Here is a 20,300-nt window from a genome sequence, read left to right as displayed (position 1 = left end):
CCTTAAAAGGAGGAAGCTAAGTCAGCAGCCGAGCTGCTTAGAGTGACTGGGGCGCAGTTTACTTGCCAGGGCAGCCGCCTGCAAAGCTGGGCGAGGAAGAGAAGGGGCGGGGCGGGGCGGGGCCGAGCTACGGGGAAAGCCCTTTGTCCGCTTTCCGCGCACGCGTAATAAAGCCACGTCAATAAACAGCGTGTGGGGGCGGGGCCTTTGGCCGGAAGTGACGCATTGAGGTCGACGGCGGATTTGTAATAGAGGCGGGGAGGCGGCCCGACGGGCGGCTCCGGGGCCGCACTTCCGGCTACCTTCCTGGGAGACGCGAGTCGTAGGAGCTGAGTCGTAGGCGGCACCGGCTGGGGTCTCCCGTGGCCGGCACCGCGGCGGCGGCGGCCCGGCGAGCGGGATGTTCCGGGGTTTGAGCAGCTGGTTTGGCTTGGAGCAGCCGGCGGCGGGCGAGCGGCAGCCAGGGGGAGACGGGCCGCCCGCGGGAGACGCTCCACCGGAGCAGGACTCCGAGGCGGTGGCAGGGACCGCCGAGGAGGAGCAGCAGCTAGCAGTGGACCAGGAGCTCCTTCACCAGGCCAGAGACCTCGGCAGTGAGTCTCCCCGACCCCCGAGACCAAAGAATGTCCCAGAGGGTCCGCCTCCCTCCTCTTCAACCCCCTGGGCGCGGGCCAGCTGGTCGGGGGGCGGTGAGGAAGGTGTGTCTGTCGGTCCTTTCAAGACAGTAGAGTTTGGTGAGGACCTTGGCAGGGCCGAAGCTTCACCTAGCAGTTAAATCCTGCGCCTGGAGTTCCTGGTCACTCTTTACAAAGTGTAAACAATGGGAGACAAGTCACTCTTTACAAAGTGTAAACAATGGGAGCAGGACCGCACTAAAGCCGTGTGACCCGAGTTAGTTAGGTTTGTCGAGAAATCTTTTCGTTCCACTCGCCGACTTTCACCTCCACACCCTTACACGCTTTGAAAAGGGGACTTGAGTTGGTTGGAAAGGTGTCTTTTTGCCCTGAGGACAGAATGAGTGCACCGAAGTAAGTCTTGGAGGAATTGCTCAAGGCTTGCGTTCAGGTTAGTCTCCTTTCTAGGTACAGTGGGACCTTTTTCCTTAAGGCGGGAGAGTAGCTGCCAGTTACTTGTCTGGGATGTGCAAGTTTCAGTAGTAGATGTTGTATGAATGGTATCATTTCGTATGCTAAAGGCTCTAGTGACTTCGGAGAGGCCCCGGATTACAGGCTTAAAGTTATACTGATAGTAGGTGGTAGATCTGGAATTTGAACTTCGGTCTAATTTCAAAGCCCATGCTCTTTGCGAGGTTACAGGTTCGTTAGGAGAGATAAAGTGGTAGACTGGAAAAATACACACATTTTATGTAGTATATCTGATTCTGGAGAGACCTTGGCAGGCTTCAGTATCAAGTCAGTGTGTTTGAAGAGGTGGGCCTTAAAGCAGACAGCATTGTATGTGAAAGAACTATAGCAGAGATAGATAATAAATTTAGCAAGCAGGGTTTTTTTTTGAGATTTATTTATGCATACAAGAGCTGGGGCACAGGTCAGAGATTGGGGGGGGGGGGTTGGAGGAGGGGTGAGAAGACTCACCAGAGACAGTGAGAAGCAGAACAGGCAGACTGACTGAAATACACTGCTGAGGGGAGCAGCGGGCGAGTCAGGAGAGGTCTGCTGTGCCATGTGGGTGGCTCCCTGGCTGGTGGAGGATCGAACTCGTGCTGCAGAGGCTGTTGATTGCTTTGTAGTGCGGTGCTTAACCCCCTGCACCACCAGGGAGGTGCTTAGCAAGCAGTTTTAAGACTCCTGAAAGGTATTAAAAAGGCAACACCAGAGGCAAGTTGGGAGCATGAGAACGAAGAAGAGTGAAGAAATACATATTTGAATAGGAAAGACTCTTTGGGAAGTTTGTTGTGGGTGGAGAATACAAAATCTTAAATCATGGCAGTCCATAATATCAGCTCAGGCCCCCAGATAGTGCACAAGATATCTGGCACTAAGTGCTGTACAGTAAACATCCCTAAAGAGGGAACGACTATTTCCTGTGTAGGAAATTGGAAAGAAATTAGCCCAGACTATTTGAGGGATATGAGATGAATTCGACTAGAGCCGAGAAGTTATGGAAGGTAGATGGTATAGATAAAAGTGGGCAAGATAACGTATGGGGTTTACTGGATTTTCTAGAGCAGAGAGGGCCATTCTTATTTGTCTTGAGGGGAGAATCAAAAGTGGCTTCTTGGGCCTCCCTGGTGGCCTAGGGGTTAAGTCTCAGCACTATCACCTGTAAGGCCTGAGTTTGATCCCTGGCCAGGGAGCTACCCACATATGGTGTAGCAGACCTCTCCTGTCTCTCCCTCTGCTCTCCTCAGCAGTGTTCTTCAGTCAGTCCACCTGTTCTGATCCTCACTCTGTCTGTGGTGAATCCTCTCACCCGCCCTGCACCTCTGGCCTATACCCTAGTTCTTCTACACACACACACACCCCTTCTTGAAACTCAGGGCGCGCACACACAGACACACACACCTACCTCTTCTTGAAACTCAGGGCTTTATCCTCAACTTAAAACATCATGTATGTGTTAAGTGATGAAGATCTCTGGATATTTTTATTTTTTATTTTTTATTTTTTTTTAAAGATTTATTTTTATTTATTTATACAAGCACTGGGTACAGTCAGAAGCGCGGGAGGGTGAGAGAATTCACCAGAGCCAGAGCGGGGAGCAGAGCAGGCAGAAGGACCGAAGTACACTGCTGAGGGGAGCAGCGGGCAGCAGGAGAGGTCTGCACGCCATGTGGGACCCTTGCCCAGTAGCCGGGGAGCAGCTGGGGATGGAACCGGCACTGCAGAGACCGCGGGCAGCTTCGCAACCCAGCGCTCAACCTCTGCGCCACCGGGGAGGCCCTCTGGATATTTTTAATAGGTTGTTTTTGATATGGCTGTCTACTTTGGAGCTTAATGCTGCCATCTATTTCCTCACTAGACTTTTTTGATGTTTGGAGACGCTAAAGGTAAATGGAAGTACCCCCCCCCACCCCGTTCCCTGCCCACACATGTATTGTAAATGTGAAGTTACCAAATAAATGAAAGCCCTTTGGGTTCTGAAATTTTTGTGATTTTTTAAAAAGATGTAAATGTCTGGTCTATACACAAATCTTCAGAAGGAGAGATATTTTTTATTTCTGTTGACCCTAAGAGGCATGATCTTTAAAAACACCCATCTGTGTTTCAGAAACTGAAATTAAACATCTCTGATCCTGACTCCCACTGAGTAGGTTAGTTTCTTTATCCTGTTTTATTTTTCATACAGAACTGGGATGTAGGCCAGAGGTGCAGGGGTGTGAGAAGATTCACCAGAGACAAAATGGGGAGCAGAACAGGAGGATCCACTGAAATACACTGCTGAGGGGAGCAGTGGGCGAGGCAGGAGAGGTCTGCTGTACAGTGTTGGTTAGCTCCTTGGCCGGGCATCGAACTCATGCCACGGTGGCTGGTGATAGCTTGATAGCACTGAGACTTTAACCCCTGGGCCACCAGAGAGATCCAGTTTCTTTAGCCTTTTAAAAGCCCCAGGGAATGTCCTGGGAGCCCTATTTGTTCTGTAAATTCTTACCGAGTTCCTACCTTCAAGATAGGACCCTGAATACTTCTGGTTCATGGTGACTTACACATTTACACAACTCACCGGTTAACAGTGGTGGACACCCCGGCCTACATTCCACTACGACATCCAAAACCAAACCTCCCCATACTTGGCCGTGAGGCCTCCTGATAAACTTAGGCCCTCCTATGCTCATCTGCCTCAGAAAGAGGCAGTCCTGATTCTGGAGAGTGTGGCCTTTGAAATGATACTTATCTATACCTAGGCCTGCACCTGCAGAGCCTTGGTCCATATGTCTGGAGTCCTCAGGGAAGTTAACTTTGTTTTTCATTTTGTTTTGCAAAGGTGTCTTGTGTGTTGCAATTTTAATTTTTTCCTACATACTGCTCATGATTGTTAGTTAAGGAGGATTTATATTATGACTTCCCCAAGATTCCTATTTGTTAAAAATCCCCCTAGATTTATTATGAGATGAGTTAATCTAAGAAGGAAGGCACCTTTTTTTCCTTTGAAAACAGGAAGGAAGGAGGAGAAAAATATAAATGGGATATTTAGGGTGTAGGAAGGAAAGAAAAGAACGCAGAGCCTTGATCTTATGTGTGAAGTAGGAGGGGAGATGGCTGACTGAGCTATGTTAAAACTAGGGGCTGGATAAGGGCAAAACCAGTTTAAACAGCTGCTGGGGAGAACTGGGAGGTACATCTTTGAAAGCGTGGAATTGAAGACCCTGTACCCCCGACTGACCTGCCGAGAAAGAGGAGTGCAGTTGGCACTTCCCAGTCCTTGTTTCAGCCACAAGCACATGCCCTGTGGTCCAAGATTCTCATCAGCTGTGTAAGGGAAAAAACCGCAACTACAGTAAGCAGCGTACTTGAATGGAGCATCGACTTTTTTTATTCTTTACAGACTATCTGTTTAACTTTGCAACTGCTGCTACAAAAAAGATTACTGAGTCCGTTGCCGAAACAGCCCAGACGATAAAGAAATCGGTAGAAGAAGGAAAGATAGATGACATCATTGATAAGGTACAGGTCAATAGCTCTTGGAAGGAGAAATTTATGAGATTCATTAGCAGCTAATATGATTATCCCTTCTTGCTATGAACTTTATTATCATTCTGATCATGAGATTCTTGGTTTTTTTTCCCCTCTCTTTTTGTGTAACAAATGGCTGTGATATAAATGACATGATTTGGATAACCTTGGATTTTTAATATATTCTAATACATTGATACTTTCAGCCATACTAAACTACTCATTGTGAATTTACACTGTACCCATCTCGGAAGATATATAGGCCTTTGCATCATTCAGCTAAGTTTTCCAAGTCCTAGTCCATTAGGAACAGCCCTTTTTGACTCTAAGGAATGAGTTTGTTCATTTTTTTTTGTGGTGGTAGAGTGGGGGCTTTGGAGATTTCACTTATGTTGGTCACTATTTAAACTGGGACGGTCATTCACGTTTGCTATTTAGATACTTGTGTTATGAGTATTATTTGTTAAAAATGAGATTCAATTTTTTACTTTTTTTTTTTTTGGTAAAATGCAAAAGTTCACTTTTTAACTCATTTTATTTTTGCACTTGAAAGGATAATCCATCATAAAGGGGGTTGTATACTTAAAATTCAAAAACAGTGATCCCCTCTTGTTGGGGAAAGGGAAAAGTATCACTTTTTTTAGCCTTTTTTTTTTTTTTTTTTTTTTTTTTATAGAGGCATGCTTTATTTATTTGTTTGCTGGTTTGTTTGTTTTGTTTATACATGCACTGGGTACAGTCAGAAGCGCGGGAGGGTGAGAGAATTCACCAGAGCCAGAGCGGGGAGCAGAGCAGGCAGAAGGACCGAAGTACACTGCTGAGGGGAGCAGCGGGCGGCAGGAGAAGTCTGCACGCCATGTGGGACCCTCCTCCGGTGGCCGGGGAGCAGCCGGGGATCGAACCGGCGCCGCAGAGGCCGCGGGCAGCTTCGCAACCCAGCGCTCAACCGCTGCGCCACCGGGGAGGCCCTTTTTTTAGCCTTTTTATTTGAAGAAAATGAATAAAATGTCTCGTGTCCTTCACAAATCTTAGCTGTAAATCTTTTCTAATAATAAACTTTTCAAAGTAATTTGACTTTTTTTTTTTTTAACAGACAATTATAGGAGACTTTCAAAAGGAACAGAAAAAATTTGTTGAGGAACAGCATACAAAAAAATCAGGTATGCTATAGATTTCTTGTACATGACTGACTTACCTGCCACGCTTTACTGGACTTCTGTGCCATGCCAGACACCATGCTTGGGGTAGCACAAAGGCACCTGGAAGAGACGGGCTCCTAAAACTTCAGGTTTCAAGGAAGAAAGGAAATTTGTTCCCTGCTGTTGGATGGTGGGTGAGGTCAGCCAGTGACGGCCCCCTCTGGGGAGCTGACTGAGAGAGAGAGAGAATTCGCTTTCCATTCTCACTTCATAACATGCCCAACCCAGTGCACTTAGCAAATGTTGGCTCCCTTCCCATTTTCTTCTGGAGAAAAAACGAAAGTGCTTTCCAGGGGAGTGACGCCACTGTGAAAAGTCCTGGCGTGTCTGGGAACTTGCACAATGCATTTCTTTGCGAACAAATGCTCCTCTAAATGCATACGATTTTAAGACCTCAGTCTATCTGCTTTTCTCACTGGGCGGTGCTCAAACACAAAACTGGCCACATGGTTTTCAACTTGGCCTTAGTGTAAAACAATTTAATTGGCTTGAGCAGTGCCTCAAATGCAAAAAAAAAAAAAAAAAAGTAGTTGGTCCTAAGGTGAGTTCCCATCAGGCATGGTTGCACCTCGGTAAACTCTCTCTGGGACAAATAAACGGTGCTAGTTAGAAGAACTTAGTGACCATGGGATGCTATACAATTGATCCTGGCTTGATGTAGGAGCTGTGTGGTGCCTCTGAAATGGGAGCTGTGAAGGAGTGGGAGTGAAAGGTTTGGAGGTGATTCCAGTTTTGAGGTGCCCATTAGATAGCTAGGTGAGAGGAAGATGTACAGGACAGGGAAGGGAATGCAGGTGGCATATCAAGAAAATTCCATTCCTTGGTTGCACTAGTCTAATACCCAGTAACCACATGGGGCTAGTGACTGCCATAATGGACAGTGCAGAGATAGAACATTTCCTTCACTGAAGAAAGTTCTATTGGTCAGCACTCTTAAGTGATTGGGGTCCAGCAGCAGTTTGTCCTGTTTGAAGAATGGAGAAGAAATCCACCTCTGATACAGATCGTTAGTCAGATCATATTAGTAAAATGGAAGTAAGTGAGCTCCTTGGGGCTCCCTGGTGGCATAGGGGTTAAGTCTGAGTGCTAACAAGCAATCACCACTGTGGCCTGAGTTCGATCCCAGGCCAGGGAGCTGACCCAAATGGTGCTCCTTTCTCACCCGCTGCTCCCTTCAGGAAATCCACCTGTTCTGCTTCCCACTCTGACTCTGGTGAATCCTCTCACCCCCAGCTCCTCTGGCCTATACCCCAGTAGTTCTATACATAAATAACCTTGGGGAAAAAAGTAGGTGAGCTCGTTAATGACAAGTGTCAGGCAGGAAGAGAGTTGAGCGAGAGCTCCAGTTTAGGGGAAAGAGGACTGGAAGGAACTGACAGTTCCCAAATGCCTGCCAAGTGGTAGGCACTTTATATATAACATCTCACTTAATAAAAAGAAGGATCAGCAAGGCTAATAACTTGCTGAAAATCACTTAGCTGGTAAAAGATGAAACAAATCTGAATTCGGGATCGTCTGTTACATAATCCCCGTACAGTTACCAGCTTTTGGATATTTAACATTGAGATGATATTCGTAGTATGATTTTTATTTATTTATTTATTTATTTATTTTAGATCTTTTTTTTTTTTTTTTATAGAGGCATGTTTTATTTAGTTTGTTTGTTTGTTTTGTTTATACATGCACTGGGTACAGTCAGAAGCGCGGGAGGGTGAGAGAATTCACCAGAGCCAGAGCGGGGAGCAGAGCAGGCAGAAGGACCGAAGTGCACTGCTGAGGGGAGCAGCGGGCGGCAGGAGAGGTCTGCGCGCCATGTGGGACCCTCCTCTGGTGGCCGGGGAGCAGCCGGGGATCGAACCGGCGCCGCAGAGGCCGCGGGCAGCTTCGCAACCCAGCGCTCAACCGCTGTGCCACCGGGGAGGCCCTCGTAGTATGATTTTGTCATCTGACCTCCTAATGTCTTTTTTTTTTTTTTTAAGATTTATTTTTTATTTATGCATACAAGAGCTGGCCAGGGATGCGGGGTGGTGAGAGGATTCACCAGAGACAGAGTGGGGAGCAGAACAGGCAGATTAACTGAAATACACTGCTGAGGGGAGCAGTGGGGAGACAGGAGAGGTCTGCTGTGCCATGTGGGTTAGCTCACTGGCCAGGGATTGAACTCGTGCTACAGTGGCTGCCAAGAGCCTCATAGTGCTGCAACTTAACCCCTTGCACCACAAGGGAGGCCCCAAATTGTGCATTCTTGGGCAGAACAATACAGATGTTGTTGTGTCCTTAGCATGCCACCTGGAGGCCCACAGGGCCACCTCTTCCTTGTTAGTGATGTTGATCCTGGTTACCTGATCGAGGTGTTGTACAGTTTCTCCACTGTATAGTTCAAGGAGAGTAACTTTTTGCCAAATACACATATGCATGAGATTTGCACATTAAGTCTGTGCGTTGTGAGTTGAATCTTCCTATCTGGAACTGGTTGGTAAATTGAGAAATCATTGTATGGAAACTTTCTCATCCATGATTTCAGCCACAGACTACAAAGTCACCCTGGTAACCTGTTGTTCCCTTTTCTTCTTTACTGTTTAAAACCTTCTAGAAGCGGCAGTGCCCCCGTGGGTTGACAGTAATGATGAAGAAACAATTCAGCAGCAAATCTTGGCCTTATCAGCAGTGAGTATCTTGTATAGAAATGCTTTCTTCCCTCTCCTGATTTTAGCCTTAGCAAAATGTTGTTCTATACAATTTTCTAAATATTTTGAGCTATTAGGAATATACACATCTGTGTGTGTGTTGTATATATTTTTTTAAGCCTTATCTTGCTTCTTAACAGGAAAGGTAGCCTGTTACACAAAATAATCCTTTCAGTTTTAAAAGTATTATTTTATGTTAAGATAATCTTTTGATATATGCTATCATATAAACTTTCAATGAAATGATTATATTCTAAATTTTCTCTCTTATCTGCTATATGTACCTGAAACTGAAATTGAAAGAAACAAAATTCCATAAACCGGCCCACAGAAATTTTCTGAGGACTTCAGAGGGAACATTGGGACACCAGTTTTCAATCGGGTAGCACCTGATGGTTCCAGAAAGCACTTTCTCACACATTATTTCTGAGCCTCACCAAAGGTTGGTGAGGCAGGCAGGAGATTTTATCACGATTGTCCAGGTGTGGGAGCTGAGACTCAGAGGTGACATTCACCTCTTACCTGCGTCTCCACTGGGCTGTGAACTCTCAGCAGGCAGAGGCTGGCTTTGATCTTTCCACACACAGCTCCCCACCTGGCATGGGACTGAGCCAGTAGAGCATTTCATTATATCATTGGTTTTCAAACTTTTTAACCTATTCTTTTACTTTCTTTTTAATAATCAAAGTTGTAAATGGGACTGCAGTCTAGAAAACAACTGTAAGGATAGAGCTGGGCTTTTCCGCCCTTCCGCTGCCATCCTCCGGGACATTTTTTTTCCTTTCCATTAGCTCTTTAAAGGCCTGAGCATCCATTACCAGTCCAATGTCAATACCGTGTCTCTAACGGGAGGGAATGTAAGCATCGCAAAGGCAGGTACTCCTGTGCTGTGCCCTGTTGAGCAGGTGGCACCGCGCCTGGAGCACGCGGCACTGAGCGAGTCTCTGCTGAACGCAATGCACTGAGCGCTGCACACAGACATAGCTGACACCGAAGTGGCACAATTTCACCACGACAGAGAGGCTTTGACACTGTCTTCAGCACAGCTTTTGTGATGGCTGATGGATTTGTTAATGGATAGGTTAAATTTCTCTAGTGAAGACATCCAGAAATACTTAGAAAAATAAGCTGTGTCTTTCGCTGCCCCTCATGTAACAGTCCGGAAGTGAATGGTCCAGGTAGGTGTGCTATGCCTGTGGAGTCATCTAGAGACCCAAGTTCTTCCTGCCCTACTTCTCACACCCACCCTAGACTGATGTGGTGTGACTTCTACATGGCGAGCCAGCTTCCTGTGGCCATGGCTGCCTTTTAGCCGTGGGGAGTGGGAAGGATGTGAGCAGGCCAGACCATTTGAAGGATGAGACTCAGACACTGCACCTGTCACTCAGGCCCACATCTCTTTGGTAGCTTGGGGCACACAGCCATCCCCAGATGGCCTCGATGCCAGGGAGCCTGGGAAATCCAGTCTCTGGCCACCTGGCCACGTGCCCAGCTGGAACTCAGAGTTGTGGTCCGAAAAGAAAGGAGGGAAGAAATGAATTCTGGGAGACAATTCGCGAGCTGTGCCAGAGTTGCCTTGCATTCTCTGTCTTGCCAGGCATGCATTTGGGACAATGCAGAGTAGGGTAGAGTGGCCCTTTCAACTCCCTGTTTAAATGGGGAGCTATTTGGGGCCACATAGTACATGAAAAGAAGCCGATCGTGCAGTTGTCATTTGGGGCTTGTGAGAGCACACTCCATCAGCAGATTGTTTTTGGTAACTACTCTGGGCCAAGCCTTGTCCTCAGACTTGAGAGAAAAGACACTCCCCCAAGAGTCTGCAAACTTGCTAAGCTGCTCAGTGGAGACAGCAACACCCTTCCTCCCTGTGGTTAGTGCCAGGGCACAGGCGCTGGGGCGAAGGGAAAAGGATGCTCCCGTGGGAGCTTCTGAGGCGCAGTGACCCTGGAGTCATTGAGTCTTAGGAGGAGGATGTGGGGGTGGGGGTAGTGCTGGATGTCCAGGTAGGGGTATTGGAGGCAGTTAGGTGTGACTGGACTGTAGGATGAAGGTGGAGAAGTGGATGAAGAGCCAGATCATGAAGGCCTTTTTAAGCCATTCTGACAATTTTAGATTTTATCTTAGAGGCAACAGAAGTCCTTGAAATATTCCAGTTCTAGGTAAAATGTTTTTCTTGGGGCAGTGTGGAACGAATGTTGCTGTGACGAGGGTTGTGGGTTGGAGACAGTTGCTCGCTAGAAGCCCAGGGGAAACATTGGGGCAATTTCAGGCATTGACATTTTTGCATCAGAAGGTAAAGCGGCAGCCTCTCTGGTGGCTTAGGGGTTAAATCTCAGTGCTATCACCCCTAAGGCCTGAGTTTGATCCCCAGCCAGGGAGCTGACCCACGGTGATTTCAAGCTGTAGCATTCCAAATGATGGCACGATTGAATATCCTGGCCTCCTACGAGGCTCTCTCCGGTTGAGAGCGTTGGGAACTATATGAGCAGAGTCATTCTCTGTGCGCTCTTACGTGGCCAGGTTAACGATAACTCGGTGCTCTTTGTGGCTGACGTCTTCAGATGAATTCAGTATTTGTAAAATCAATGATGCATTGTTACAGCCTAATTGCATTCTGTGGTTTTCCCCACGTTCTTCCCGTTTTTCAAAGGACAAGAGGAATTTCCTTCGCGACCCTCCAGCTGGTGTGCAGTTTAATTTTGACTTTGACCAGATGTACCCCGTGGCCCTGGTCATGCTCCAAGAGGATGAGCTGCTGAGCAGGATGAGATTCGCCCTGGTTCCCAAACTGTAAGCAGCCTGTTCTCCAACCCTAGTGGCGCACGCGCACAGCAGCTGTTTGTGTGTTCTGTCGGCCGTGCTTGTGTGTGCAGCGACAGGAGGGGTCGTGGAATGGGGCCAGGACAGCCTCATACTTGGTGCTCATAAAAATTGGCTCTCAGAGCTTCAGCACCTCCCCATCTCTCTCTCTCTCACCCTCTTCTCTCTCTCTCTCTCTCTCTCTCACACACACACACACACTCACACTCACACACACATGTGCGCACATACACAGGCACACTTCAGAATCCATACTGATAATGGACTTTTCCAGAAATTTAGGATGCAGATAAGATGCACTCCTTGATCCCAGGTTAGAAGGTAGATGGGCGAATTGAGAATACAGAAACAACGAACATGCCGCCACCTTACTGAAGAAAGTGAGCTTTCCCTGCCCTCAGGACCCCACCTGCTCTTTTTCCACTCAGGCGCGCTCGCCAGCTGCAGTGCCTTTCTCTTCCCCACTGCGGCCCTTCCTCCTGCCGAAGGCCCTCGCTCTGGAAGTCGCACTTGTCCTTCCAGCTGCAGCTCAAGCGTGGCTTCTGTGACACCCCTACCTGGCCTCAGCACTGGCTCGGGCTCCCTGCCTGCCTGCCTGCCTGGGTTCTCCCACTCCTGTCCTGGCTCCGGCCCCTTGGTTTGAATGTGCACACTTTCTGAGTCAGCGCACCCTTCTTGCTGGGAATGCCTTTTTCGTCGTGCTTTGTTCTCACTATGAATGGACGCACCTTGCTCTTCTCTGAGGGCGAGAAGCAGAGTCTTCTCTGCTCACACACAAACAGGACTTCTAAACTTTTCCTTTGAGATACTTTTTCTGAACAGCACCTATCATTAACCAGGAATAAGTTAGAAAATAAAGCAAATACTTGTTCTTTCTTTCCAAATGACTTAGTATATTAGCACTTACCTGTGACAGCAGTGCTGGCATGTGACGGGGCCCTGCTGTTGCATCACAGGCACCCTCTGATGCCTGGGTCTTGACGCCAGTCAGGACATCACACATTCATTCCAACTCGGACTGTGACATATGCCCATTGCTTCTCAGAGGGTGTTCATGGCATGCTAATGCCAGAACAGTCCACGGGAACGTAGTGGTCAGTTTGAGACTTACTACTTCTGATGGATCTCTTTACCACGCTCAGTCACCTGCGTTGTGACTCCGCAGAGGGCAGCCATTTCCACCGTGTGCCCCTGTGACCACCTTCTCATGCAGCAAGAGAGAGACTGGAAAAGAAAACAATGCAAATGTTTGTTTCCAGTAAGAGGGCAAACATTGCCCGTGACCCACCATAAACTTGTTTCAATTTGGACGTTTCATAGAGCTCAGAGTTAAAGTGAAAATAGGCCAACAGGTGCAGCAGACCTCTCCTGTCTCCCCGCTGCTCCCCTCAGCAGTGTATTTCAGTCAGTCTGCCTGTTCCCCGCTCTGTCTCTGGTGAGTCCTCTCACCCCCCACACCTCTGGCCTGCACCTCAGTGTGCTCCTTCTACCCTTTTGTCATGTCTACCAGCAAAGCACTGTTAGAACACAAAATGAGTGACTGCTCCAGGCAGACAGAAACCCTGCACAGAATCTGCAGGTCACCACAGCTGGCCCTTCCTTCGCTGTCCTCAGGGCGTGCGTGCATGTGTGTGTGTGTGTGTGTGTGTGTGTGCGCGCATGCAGTCTTATTTTGTCTTCACTCAAGATTTGTATTTCATTGCTCTGAGATGACGTAGTTACCAGTGTTTTTTATTATTTTGAAATAATCACAAGCTTATTGAAAGGCTGGCAATGCAGCGTAAAGAGCTCTTTTTCTGAATCGTGAGGCCCCATCACCCTTGAGTGTTTTCGAATGTATTTCCTATGAACAAGATTCTCCTCCATGACCACAGTGTAACCAGCTGAATCAGGACGTGAGTGGTCACTCACGTGACTGCCTTCTGATTCCCACACTCTGCTTGCATCTACCATGTGTCCCCATGATATTCTTTGCAGCACAAGGATGCAGGTCAAACTGTTTCAGTGCCTCACCAGCCTCCTTCAATCTGTTGCATCCTGTCAGGTGGTGCACACTGCCACTTTGTCCCAGTAGTTTGGTCACTTGATGAAGGTGGTGTCTGCCTGGCTTCTTGACTAGAAGATTGTTCCTTTCTTTTTTGAGACGATAGGTATTTTCTAGGGATGTACTCTGAAACCGTAAGTATTCCATTCCTCCTGTACCTGGTGGTGGGGTCATGCGTTGTGTCTGTGTGGACGCACGGTCCTGTCGTATTGGAGTTACAACCCACTGCTGGCATCTCATGCTCAGAGTATCAGGTTTGGCCGGTGGGCCCATTCAAGCTGCCTGCTGTGTCCTTTTCACTCATCCCCCCTCTATTCTTCCAGCGCGTCCTTATTTTCTGGCACAAGAGAGTCCAGGGTCATCTTGTTTCCCTCCTCTAAACCGGGAATTAGCCATTTGTCCAAGGACCGCTGATTCCTTTGAGTGGACAGTGGTATTTATAAACCAACATCTGAGCACTGGGTATGCTCATTGCTTTTGGGGCATTACTAGTGCCTGGCCTGCTTGTGGACAGCTAGGGAATATGAGTGTGCTCATGTACACACACACACTCACATACACTCACTCACTTGCATCTCTGCTGAGTGAAAGCCATGTGTTCATAGTGATTCCCCACAGCAGGGATCATCCTAGCACTTACCCTCTTCATGTTTGCGCCTGCCTCCCTTCTCATGGTGACACCGAGATTCCACCACCCTTAGCATTTTTACTTAATGTGTAAGCAACCTTCCATTTGCCACCGCCCCCTCCCCTGCTCAGACACCCTCTGGCCTGTTCAGACATCTCACTCCCCTTTGCAGACCACCTCCCAGCCCCCATGTGGACACTTGGCCAGAACACCCCAAGCTGGGCGATTCTGATTGTAGCCAGATTTGAGAACCGCTGGTCTCAGGTTGGACTGCACTTCAGTCTTTTTGCCTCTCTCCTCCCTGCTAGCTCCTATTGATTCGTAGTTATTTGCAAGCTGCCAAACATTTCCTTTCACAATGAACAATACCCACAATCCTTTCTTCTCACTGCCTGCAAGCACTTAAGCCTCTGGTAAACAGCGAATAATCTGGCCCTGCTTTCATTCTCCCAGCTAGAGGGCAGGAGGTGCTGCTTCTGCATCTCGGGGCCGCTTGCTTTCCTCCCTGGGCAGCGGTGCACTTGTGAAAATACCAAGAAACACTGAGGCCTCCTTGGTTTCCGCTGCTGTGGAGAGGAGAGGAGAGGATAGCTATTCGCATCCTGTACTCAGCTTTCATTCAAAGGCAAATGAGAATGTCCTTTGAATTGAAAATGCCCCTAAAAAAATCATCTATTCTAGTCTCCACTACAGCAAAGAAGCCCTGGTGCATTTGTGTGCGCGCAGTCTCAAATGTGGTGTTGTCTGTCTTTAAAAGCGTGAAGGAAGAAGTGTTTTGGAGGAACTACTTTTACCGCGTCTCCCTGATCAAGCAGTCAGCCCAGCTCACGGCCCTGGCCGCCCAGCAGCAAGCTGTGGGGAAGGAGGAGAAAAGCCTGGGCAGAGAGGATGAGCTGCCCCTGCCAGGTACGTTCAGAGCACGCTCTGGTGACCACACCTGAGGGGAGAAGCCATATATTGTCCCAAAATTAACAACAATGTAAGAAAAAATTACTGAATTAAAAAAAAAGTCACTTTCAGGATATTCTTAACTTGGAGACTCTCATGAGCTTGTCATCTCGAATGTACCAGAAACGTCACCCTCATCTAATGAGACATTCTTTCCTGAAGAAATGTTCATTCTTGTAGCCCTTTCTCTCACTCCATTCACACGTCTTTCCTTTCCTTTGCTTTCTTTCATTTTCAGATTTTTTTATTTCTCTTTATTTCTCCCTTAATCATCTCATCTCTTCCCTTGTCCTGTACTTTGGGACATTGCCCCTCTGTCCTCCCCCAGTCCCTTCTCCCCGCCTTGATTCTCAGTTTTCCACCCACCCTGCGGTTTTCCCAGTCCGGGCGTGCATCGCTTCACATTTTGATCAGTGACAGGTTGTACTGTACCGCCCGGTGGGGGGTGGCGCCGCCATCCAGGCGGGCGTAAGAATTACTCTCGTGTGCTTCCACACAGTGACAGAATCACCTAATGACACAATTCTCAGGTGTCATCCCCTCAGAAGCAAGCTCCATTCCACTCCAACTTAACAAGCGTCTGACTCGGAACTAGGCACCATTAAATTAAACATTTTACCTCTTTGTACTGTGACAGTTTACGCCTAGTTGTTGGGGAAAGTGTTTTATAATATTAGCAGAGATTTAACAACAGTAGAAACAGCTAAAATAAATGTATTTTGTGAATTATTTTTAACATCTGATGAGTACCGGCTATAGGTGCTAGTTATGTAACAGGGTGGTCCCCAGGAAAGGGGGAAGTTCCAGGTTCCCTGCCCTGGTTCCCTGCCCTGGAACTTCCCCCTTTCCTGGGGACCACCCTGTTACAGTTACAGTGGGACACAGGCCCTTCATGGGATTTTAAATGATTATGCAAAACAGAGTCCCAGGCATGGGTTGTGCAGGACGGGTCCTGACCCTAGGTCTCGGTTTTGATGTTGCTCTGCTCAGTTAAATCTGATACTTTGCATATAGTTATTAATACAAATCCCAATTGCCTTTCATTCTTTAGTATTTCTTTTTATTAATTATGTTAGAAAATACCCTTTTACCAAATGCTTCCTGTGTCACAAAATGGGCTTGAGGACTGTGCTCAGTAAAAACTGTTCCTCTGGTAAGGTTAGTCAGATAGGAAGCAGCGCCTGAGAACAAGGAGATGCCGTGATTGAGGATGCCACGCTGTGCTCTCTGACCCTCGTGACCAAAGGGAAACTGGATAAAGAACCTCATTCTCTTTATCATAAAGAAAGAGCAGAACTACTTTGCAATCAATTTTGCCAAAACTGAAGTCAAAAATTATTTCTTGCTGGAAATTTTATAAAGGGGGCATCAGATATGATGGCGTGTTAAAAACATCTCCATTAAGATAGAGGTTGAGATGGTTTCTCATGGCTGTTTCTTGTAATAACTTAGAAGGAGCTTAACATAAAAGCTCATTTCTGAAAATTATTTAGTATCATCATATGTGGATATTTTAGTTGTTATAAATATGCATTCCGAATTGAATCAAGCAATTATTGTCTCTCTTATTCTCACTTCTTAGAGGCAGTACGGCCCAAAACGCCACCTGTCGTAATCAAATCTCAGCTTAAAACTCAAGAGGTAATACAGTTTTACGTTGTACCTAGTAGTTGTGTGAAAATGAAATAACTGTTAACTATCTCAGATACCGTTCACATTCTTGTGGGTCTTACCTGTTCTGGAGCGGGTCAAGTTCTTACCTAGTTAAGGACCTACAGCTGAGACAGGCGCTTTCCTGCCATAATCCTAGATAAGCTCCTGGGGGGGTTGGATTAATGGCTGCAGTCACCCAAACTGGGAGTGAGCACCCTCGCTTTCCCTGTGACTGCTCTAGTTCTCGAGCCCTGACGCTTGGAAGGTTAGAAGGCTGGAGAGCAGCGCCCATCGGACTAGGAACTACAGACTCTGCTTTAGGTCGTGGCCTGAGCACGAGGGCTCTGGCATGTGTCGCTTCAGACCCCATTTCCAGAGTTCATTTGTTGCATTTCAGGATGAAGAGGAAATTTCTACCAGCCCAGGTGTTTCTGAGTTTGTCAGTGATGCCTTCGACACCTGTAACTTAGACCAGGAGGACCTGAGGAAGGAAATGGAGCAGCTGGTGCTGGACAAAAAGGAGGGAGAGACAGCTGCACTGGAAGGTACCCAGCAAACAATTCTTTTCCCCAATTCAAAGTTGATGGTAGAACATTGTTCTCCTGCAGCGTATACATAAAAATCTGTTGTTACTTTGGCCTCAAAATTGCCCCTCTGTTCCCCACTATAAGGTGGGTGCTGGGCAGATGTGCGCAGACCCCAGGCCCCTCGGCCCTAAGCTTGCACAGAAGCATAGAGAGGAGAAACTGGGACCCAGAGAGGTGAAGTCATTTGTCCCAAGCAGGCGGGGCTGTGTGCTCGTCCTTCAACAGGGTGCTGCCCTTGGCCTGCCGCTCTAGGCTGGAGCCTCACTTGGGTCTGCACTGGGTGTTGGAGAGCCTTTCCGAGCTGCTGTGTGTCACAGGAGCATTGCGCTGGCAAGGGGCGGGCTGCCTTCTGAAACATTAAGTAATTCAGAAAACAAGTCCAGGGTGGGGGCGGGGGCTGCTTTCCTGGGGATAACAGGACAAGTTACGACGAACAGCAAAGGCCTGCATCAGTCACCATTGAATGAAGAGTGGCTTAGGAGCCTTCTGAGACTTGGCACTCTCGGGGGGCTGGCTGTTCCCTCAGTTGTGCAGAGTACGTGTGAGAACACTCGCCTCCCAGGGGCTGCAAGCAGGGAGGAAGTAAAAACCCAGGCTGGGACCTCCCCGGTGGCGCAGCGGTTGAGCGCTGGGTTGCGAAGCTGCCCGCGGCCTCTGCGGCGCCGGTTCGATCCCCGGCTGCCCCCCGGCCACCGGAGGAGGGTCCCACATGGCGCGCAGACCTCTCCTGCCGCCCGCTGCTCCCCTCAGCAGTGTGCTTCGGTCCTTCTGCCTGTTCTGCTCTCCGCTCTGGCTCTGGTGAATTCTCTCACCCTCCCGCGCTTCTGACTGTACCCAGTGCTTGTATGCATATATGTATAAATCAATCAATCAATCAATCAATCAATAAATCTTTAAAAAAAAAAAAAAAAACCCAGGCTGGCCAGGCCCTCAGATACCTCCCAGCACCTCTCTGATAGAGGGGGCTGCTGGCCACTGAGCAAGGAAGGTGGGCATGAGCCCTGGGTGTTGTGGGCATCAGCTGGCACAACTCCACACAGCTTCCATGGTTGCTGGGGATGACACTAGCAGGGGCCTCGCAGGAGGCTGGAAGGAGCCCTGGTTCGGGTTGGCCACTCCAGGCAAGCTGTTCTTTCCCAGAATGCCATGCTAGTTTTATTTGGACCATTTAATATTCTTCTATATAATAGATGCCTTAACACCTCCCACCCCCCAGCTAAATTGTAAATTCCTCAAGGGCAGCTACACCTTGTTATCTCCTGCAGTTTCTAACATGGAGCTTAGTACCCAGTAAATACCTGGCATTTGTGAACTTGGTAGTTTGCAACCCAACAATCTTCCCATGAGGTTGCTGCTGTACAAAATGAAAACATTTGGCTTCTGTTTTCTTTTTAAATGGTTGACCTGTTGGTTTACTTGCTGTTTTATAACCGCATAGCAGCTGCCTTCTATACATACATATGAGTACACACGTGCAGGTATATTGAGTGTCCGAGAGGAAAGTGACAGTTTTCTATCTCAACGTGAAGATCAGTTTGGGGGCTCAAATGGAGCCCCAGTGAGGAGCCAGGCTTCAGGAGCGACCGCCTGATTTCAGGTCCCCAGCTCTGTTGCCACTCCAAGGAGACTGCTGCTACCCTGTTCATTAAGCCCACACCGAGGAGCCTGCAGATCTGGTTCCATCTGAATGTCTGTTGCTGTCAAGCTGAGTGGCCTTGGGCTAGTCATTTAACCTCTCCACATGTACAATGCATGTAATAGTGCTAGCTAGTTCATGGATCATTCTAAGCATGAAAAGAGTGATATGGGGCCTCCCTGGTGGCGCAGCGGTTGAGCGCTGGCTGTGAGCCCGCAGCCTCTGCAACGCCAGTTCATTCCCCGGCCGCCAGCGAGGGTCCCACAAAAATAAATAAATAAATAAATAAAATAAATGATGACATTTTAAAAAAAAAGAGTGATATGTAGAAAGCAGTTAGCCCAGTAGCAGGCTCAGAAAGTGCTAAGGAGGCATTAGCTGTTTTTGCTGCCATCATCACCGTTATCGGTAAAATATTTTGCAGCCACATATTATCAATTATCCATTTAAATAGATGGACAAGTGGAGACCTGGGTGAAGCAAAGTAAATTCCCCACATTTACTGATGATGTCTGATACCTTTGCTTCTACATTTAACAAATACCTTTCTAATCATACTTCTCGTTGTTCACTGTTCAAATTTGTTCAGCTTTTCTGGAGTGCACACAGTGATGCAACCTGAGACATTGAAAATTACTGTGGCTAAAACTTCACATAGATAATTATAGCTAAATTGTTAAAACCAGCATTATGAATTCAGAGACAATCTTTTCGTATGTTTCTTTCAGAGGATTCTGCAGACTGGGAAAAAGAACTGCAACAAGAACTTCAAGAATATGAAGTGGTAGCAGAATCAGAGAAACGAGATGAAAACTGGGATAAGGAAATAGAGAAAATGCTTCAGGAGGAAAATTAGTTGTATCCTGAAATAAAAGAATAATCCTTAACATGTTGTAACTGACATTAAATAGATATGGGCACTCACTGAATCAGAAAGCACTAGAGTACACCTTTTGAAATTCAAAATTACTCTTTTCAAGCTTAAAGTTGCCTCTTCTACTTAAAAAAAAAAGTATATAGAGCAGTTATTCTAATAATCAAGAAAATGTTTTATGTAAAGTTTCTCTAATATAATTCTGGTTGGAGATGTTCTTCTGGTTGGTAGGAATATCTTTGCCACAAGTAAAATTTTACAGTTTGTCTTTTGTGAGGTCAAAAAAGTAACTTATTCAATTGTAGATTTCTAAACATTTCTACTTACTGCGTTTTTGTTGATACATGTCTGTTAAAGTACTTATTTAATGGGTTGATAACTATCACCAAGTGTCCAAATTGTACCAAAGAACTTAAGAGGAAGCACTTTCAGAACAATTTTCTTGCAAGGTTTTTTCTAAAATTCCATCTGGAAGCCAAAAGATAAAATTTTATCTATTGATTTTAATGGTAAAACATCACACAATTTGACTTTGAGAAATACTGTGCAAAACAATTTTTCTTTGGGGCCTTTTCTTTCTTGTTTGTTTT

At 47.1% G+C, this 20,300-nt stretch overlaps 1 protein-coding gene across 1 annotated transcript; it reads left to right on the top strand.

The window, feature by feature from the left end:
* The first annotated feature begins 319 nt into the window (after positions 1 to 319).
* Positions 320 to 19,765, top strand: SYAP1 (synapse associated protein 1). Its single transcript, XM_037512660.2, has 9 exons — positions 320 to 593; positions 4,507 to 4,625; positions 5,728 to 5,794; positions 8,427 to 8,500; positions 11,171 to 11,310; positions 14,770 to 14,918; positions 16,543 to 16,601; positions 17,011 to 17,158; positions 19,565 to 19,765. The coding sequence occupies exons 1-9, from the start codon at positions 401 to 403 to the stop codon at positions 19,690 to 19,692; spliced, it is 1,077 nt and encodes a 358-aa protein (XP_037368557.1). The 5' UTR covers positions 320 to 400; the 3' UTR covers positions 19,693 to 19,765.
* Positions 19,766 to 20,300: the final 535 nt, after the last annotated feature.

Source organism: Talpa occidentalis, unplaced genomic scaffold (genome assembly GCF_014898055.3).
Source record: "Talpa occidentalis isolate TD23 unplaced genomic scaffold, MPIMG_talOcc4v2.1 talOcc4.15, whole genome shotgun sequence".
Lineage (NCBI taxonomy): Eukaryota > Metazoa > Chordata > Mammalia > Eulipotyphla > Talpidae > Talpa > Talpa occidentalis.
Note: the sequence above shows the minus strand (reverse complement) of the source record. Positions and strands in the feature narration are given on the sequence as shown.

Excerpts from the sequence above, each read along its gene's own strand:
- SYAP1 (XM_037512660.2), top strand. The coding sequence starts at position 401 with ATGTTCCGGGGTTTGAGCAGCTGGTTTGGCTTGGAGCAGCCGGCGGCG. Across the intron at positions 4,626-5,727 it reads TAGATGACATCATTGATAAG|ACAATTATAGGAGACTTTCA; the intron begins GTACAGGTCAAT and ends TTTTTTTAACAG. Across the intron at positions 16,602-17,010 it reads CTCAGCTTAAAACTCAAGAG|GATGAAGAGGAAATTTCTAC; the intron begins GTAATACAGTTT and ends GTTGCATTTCAG.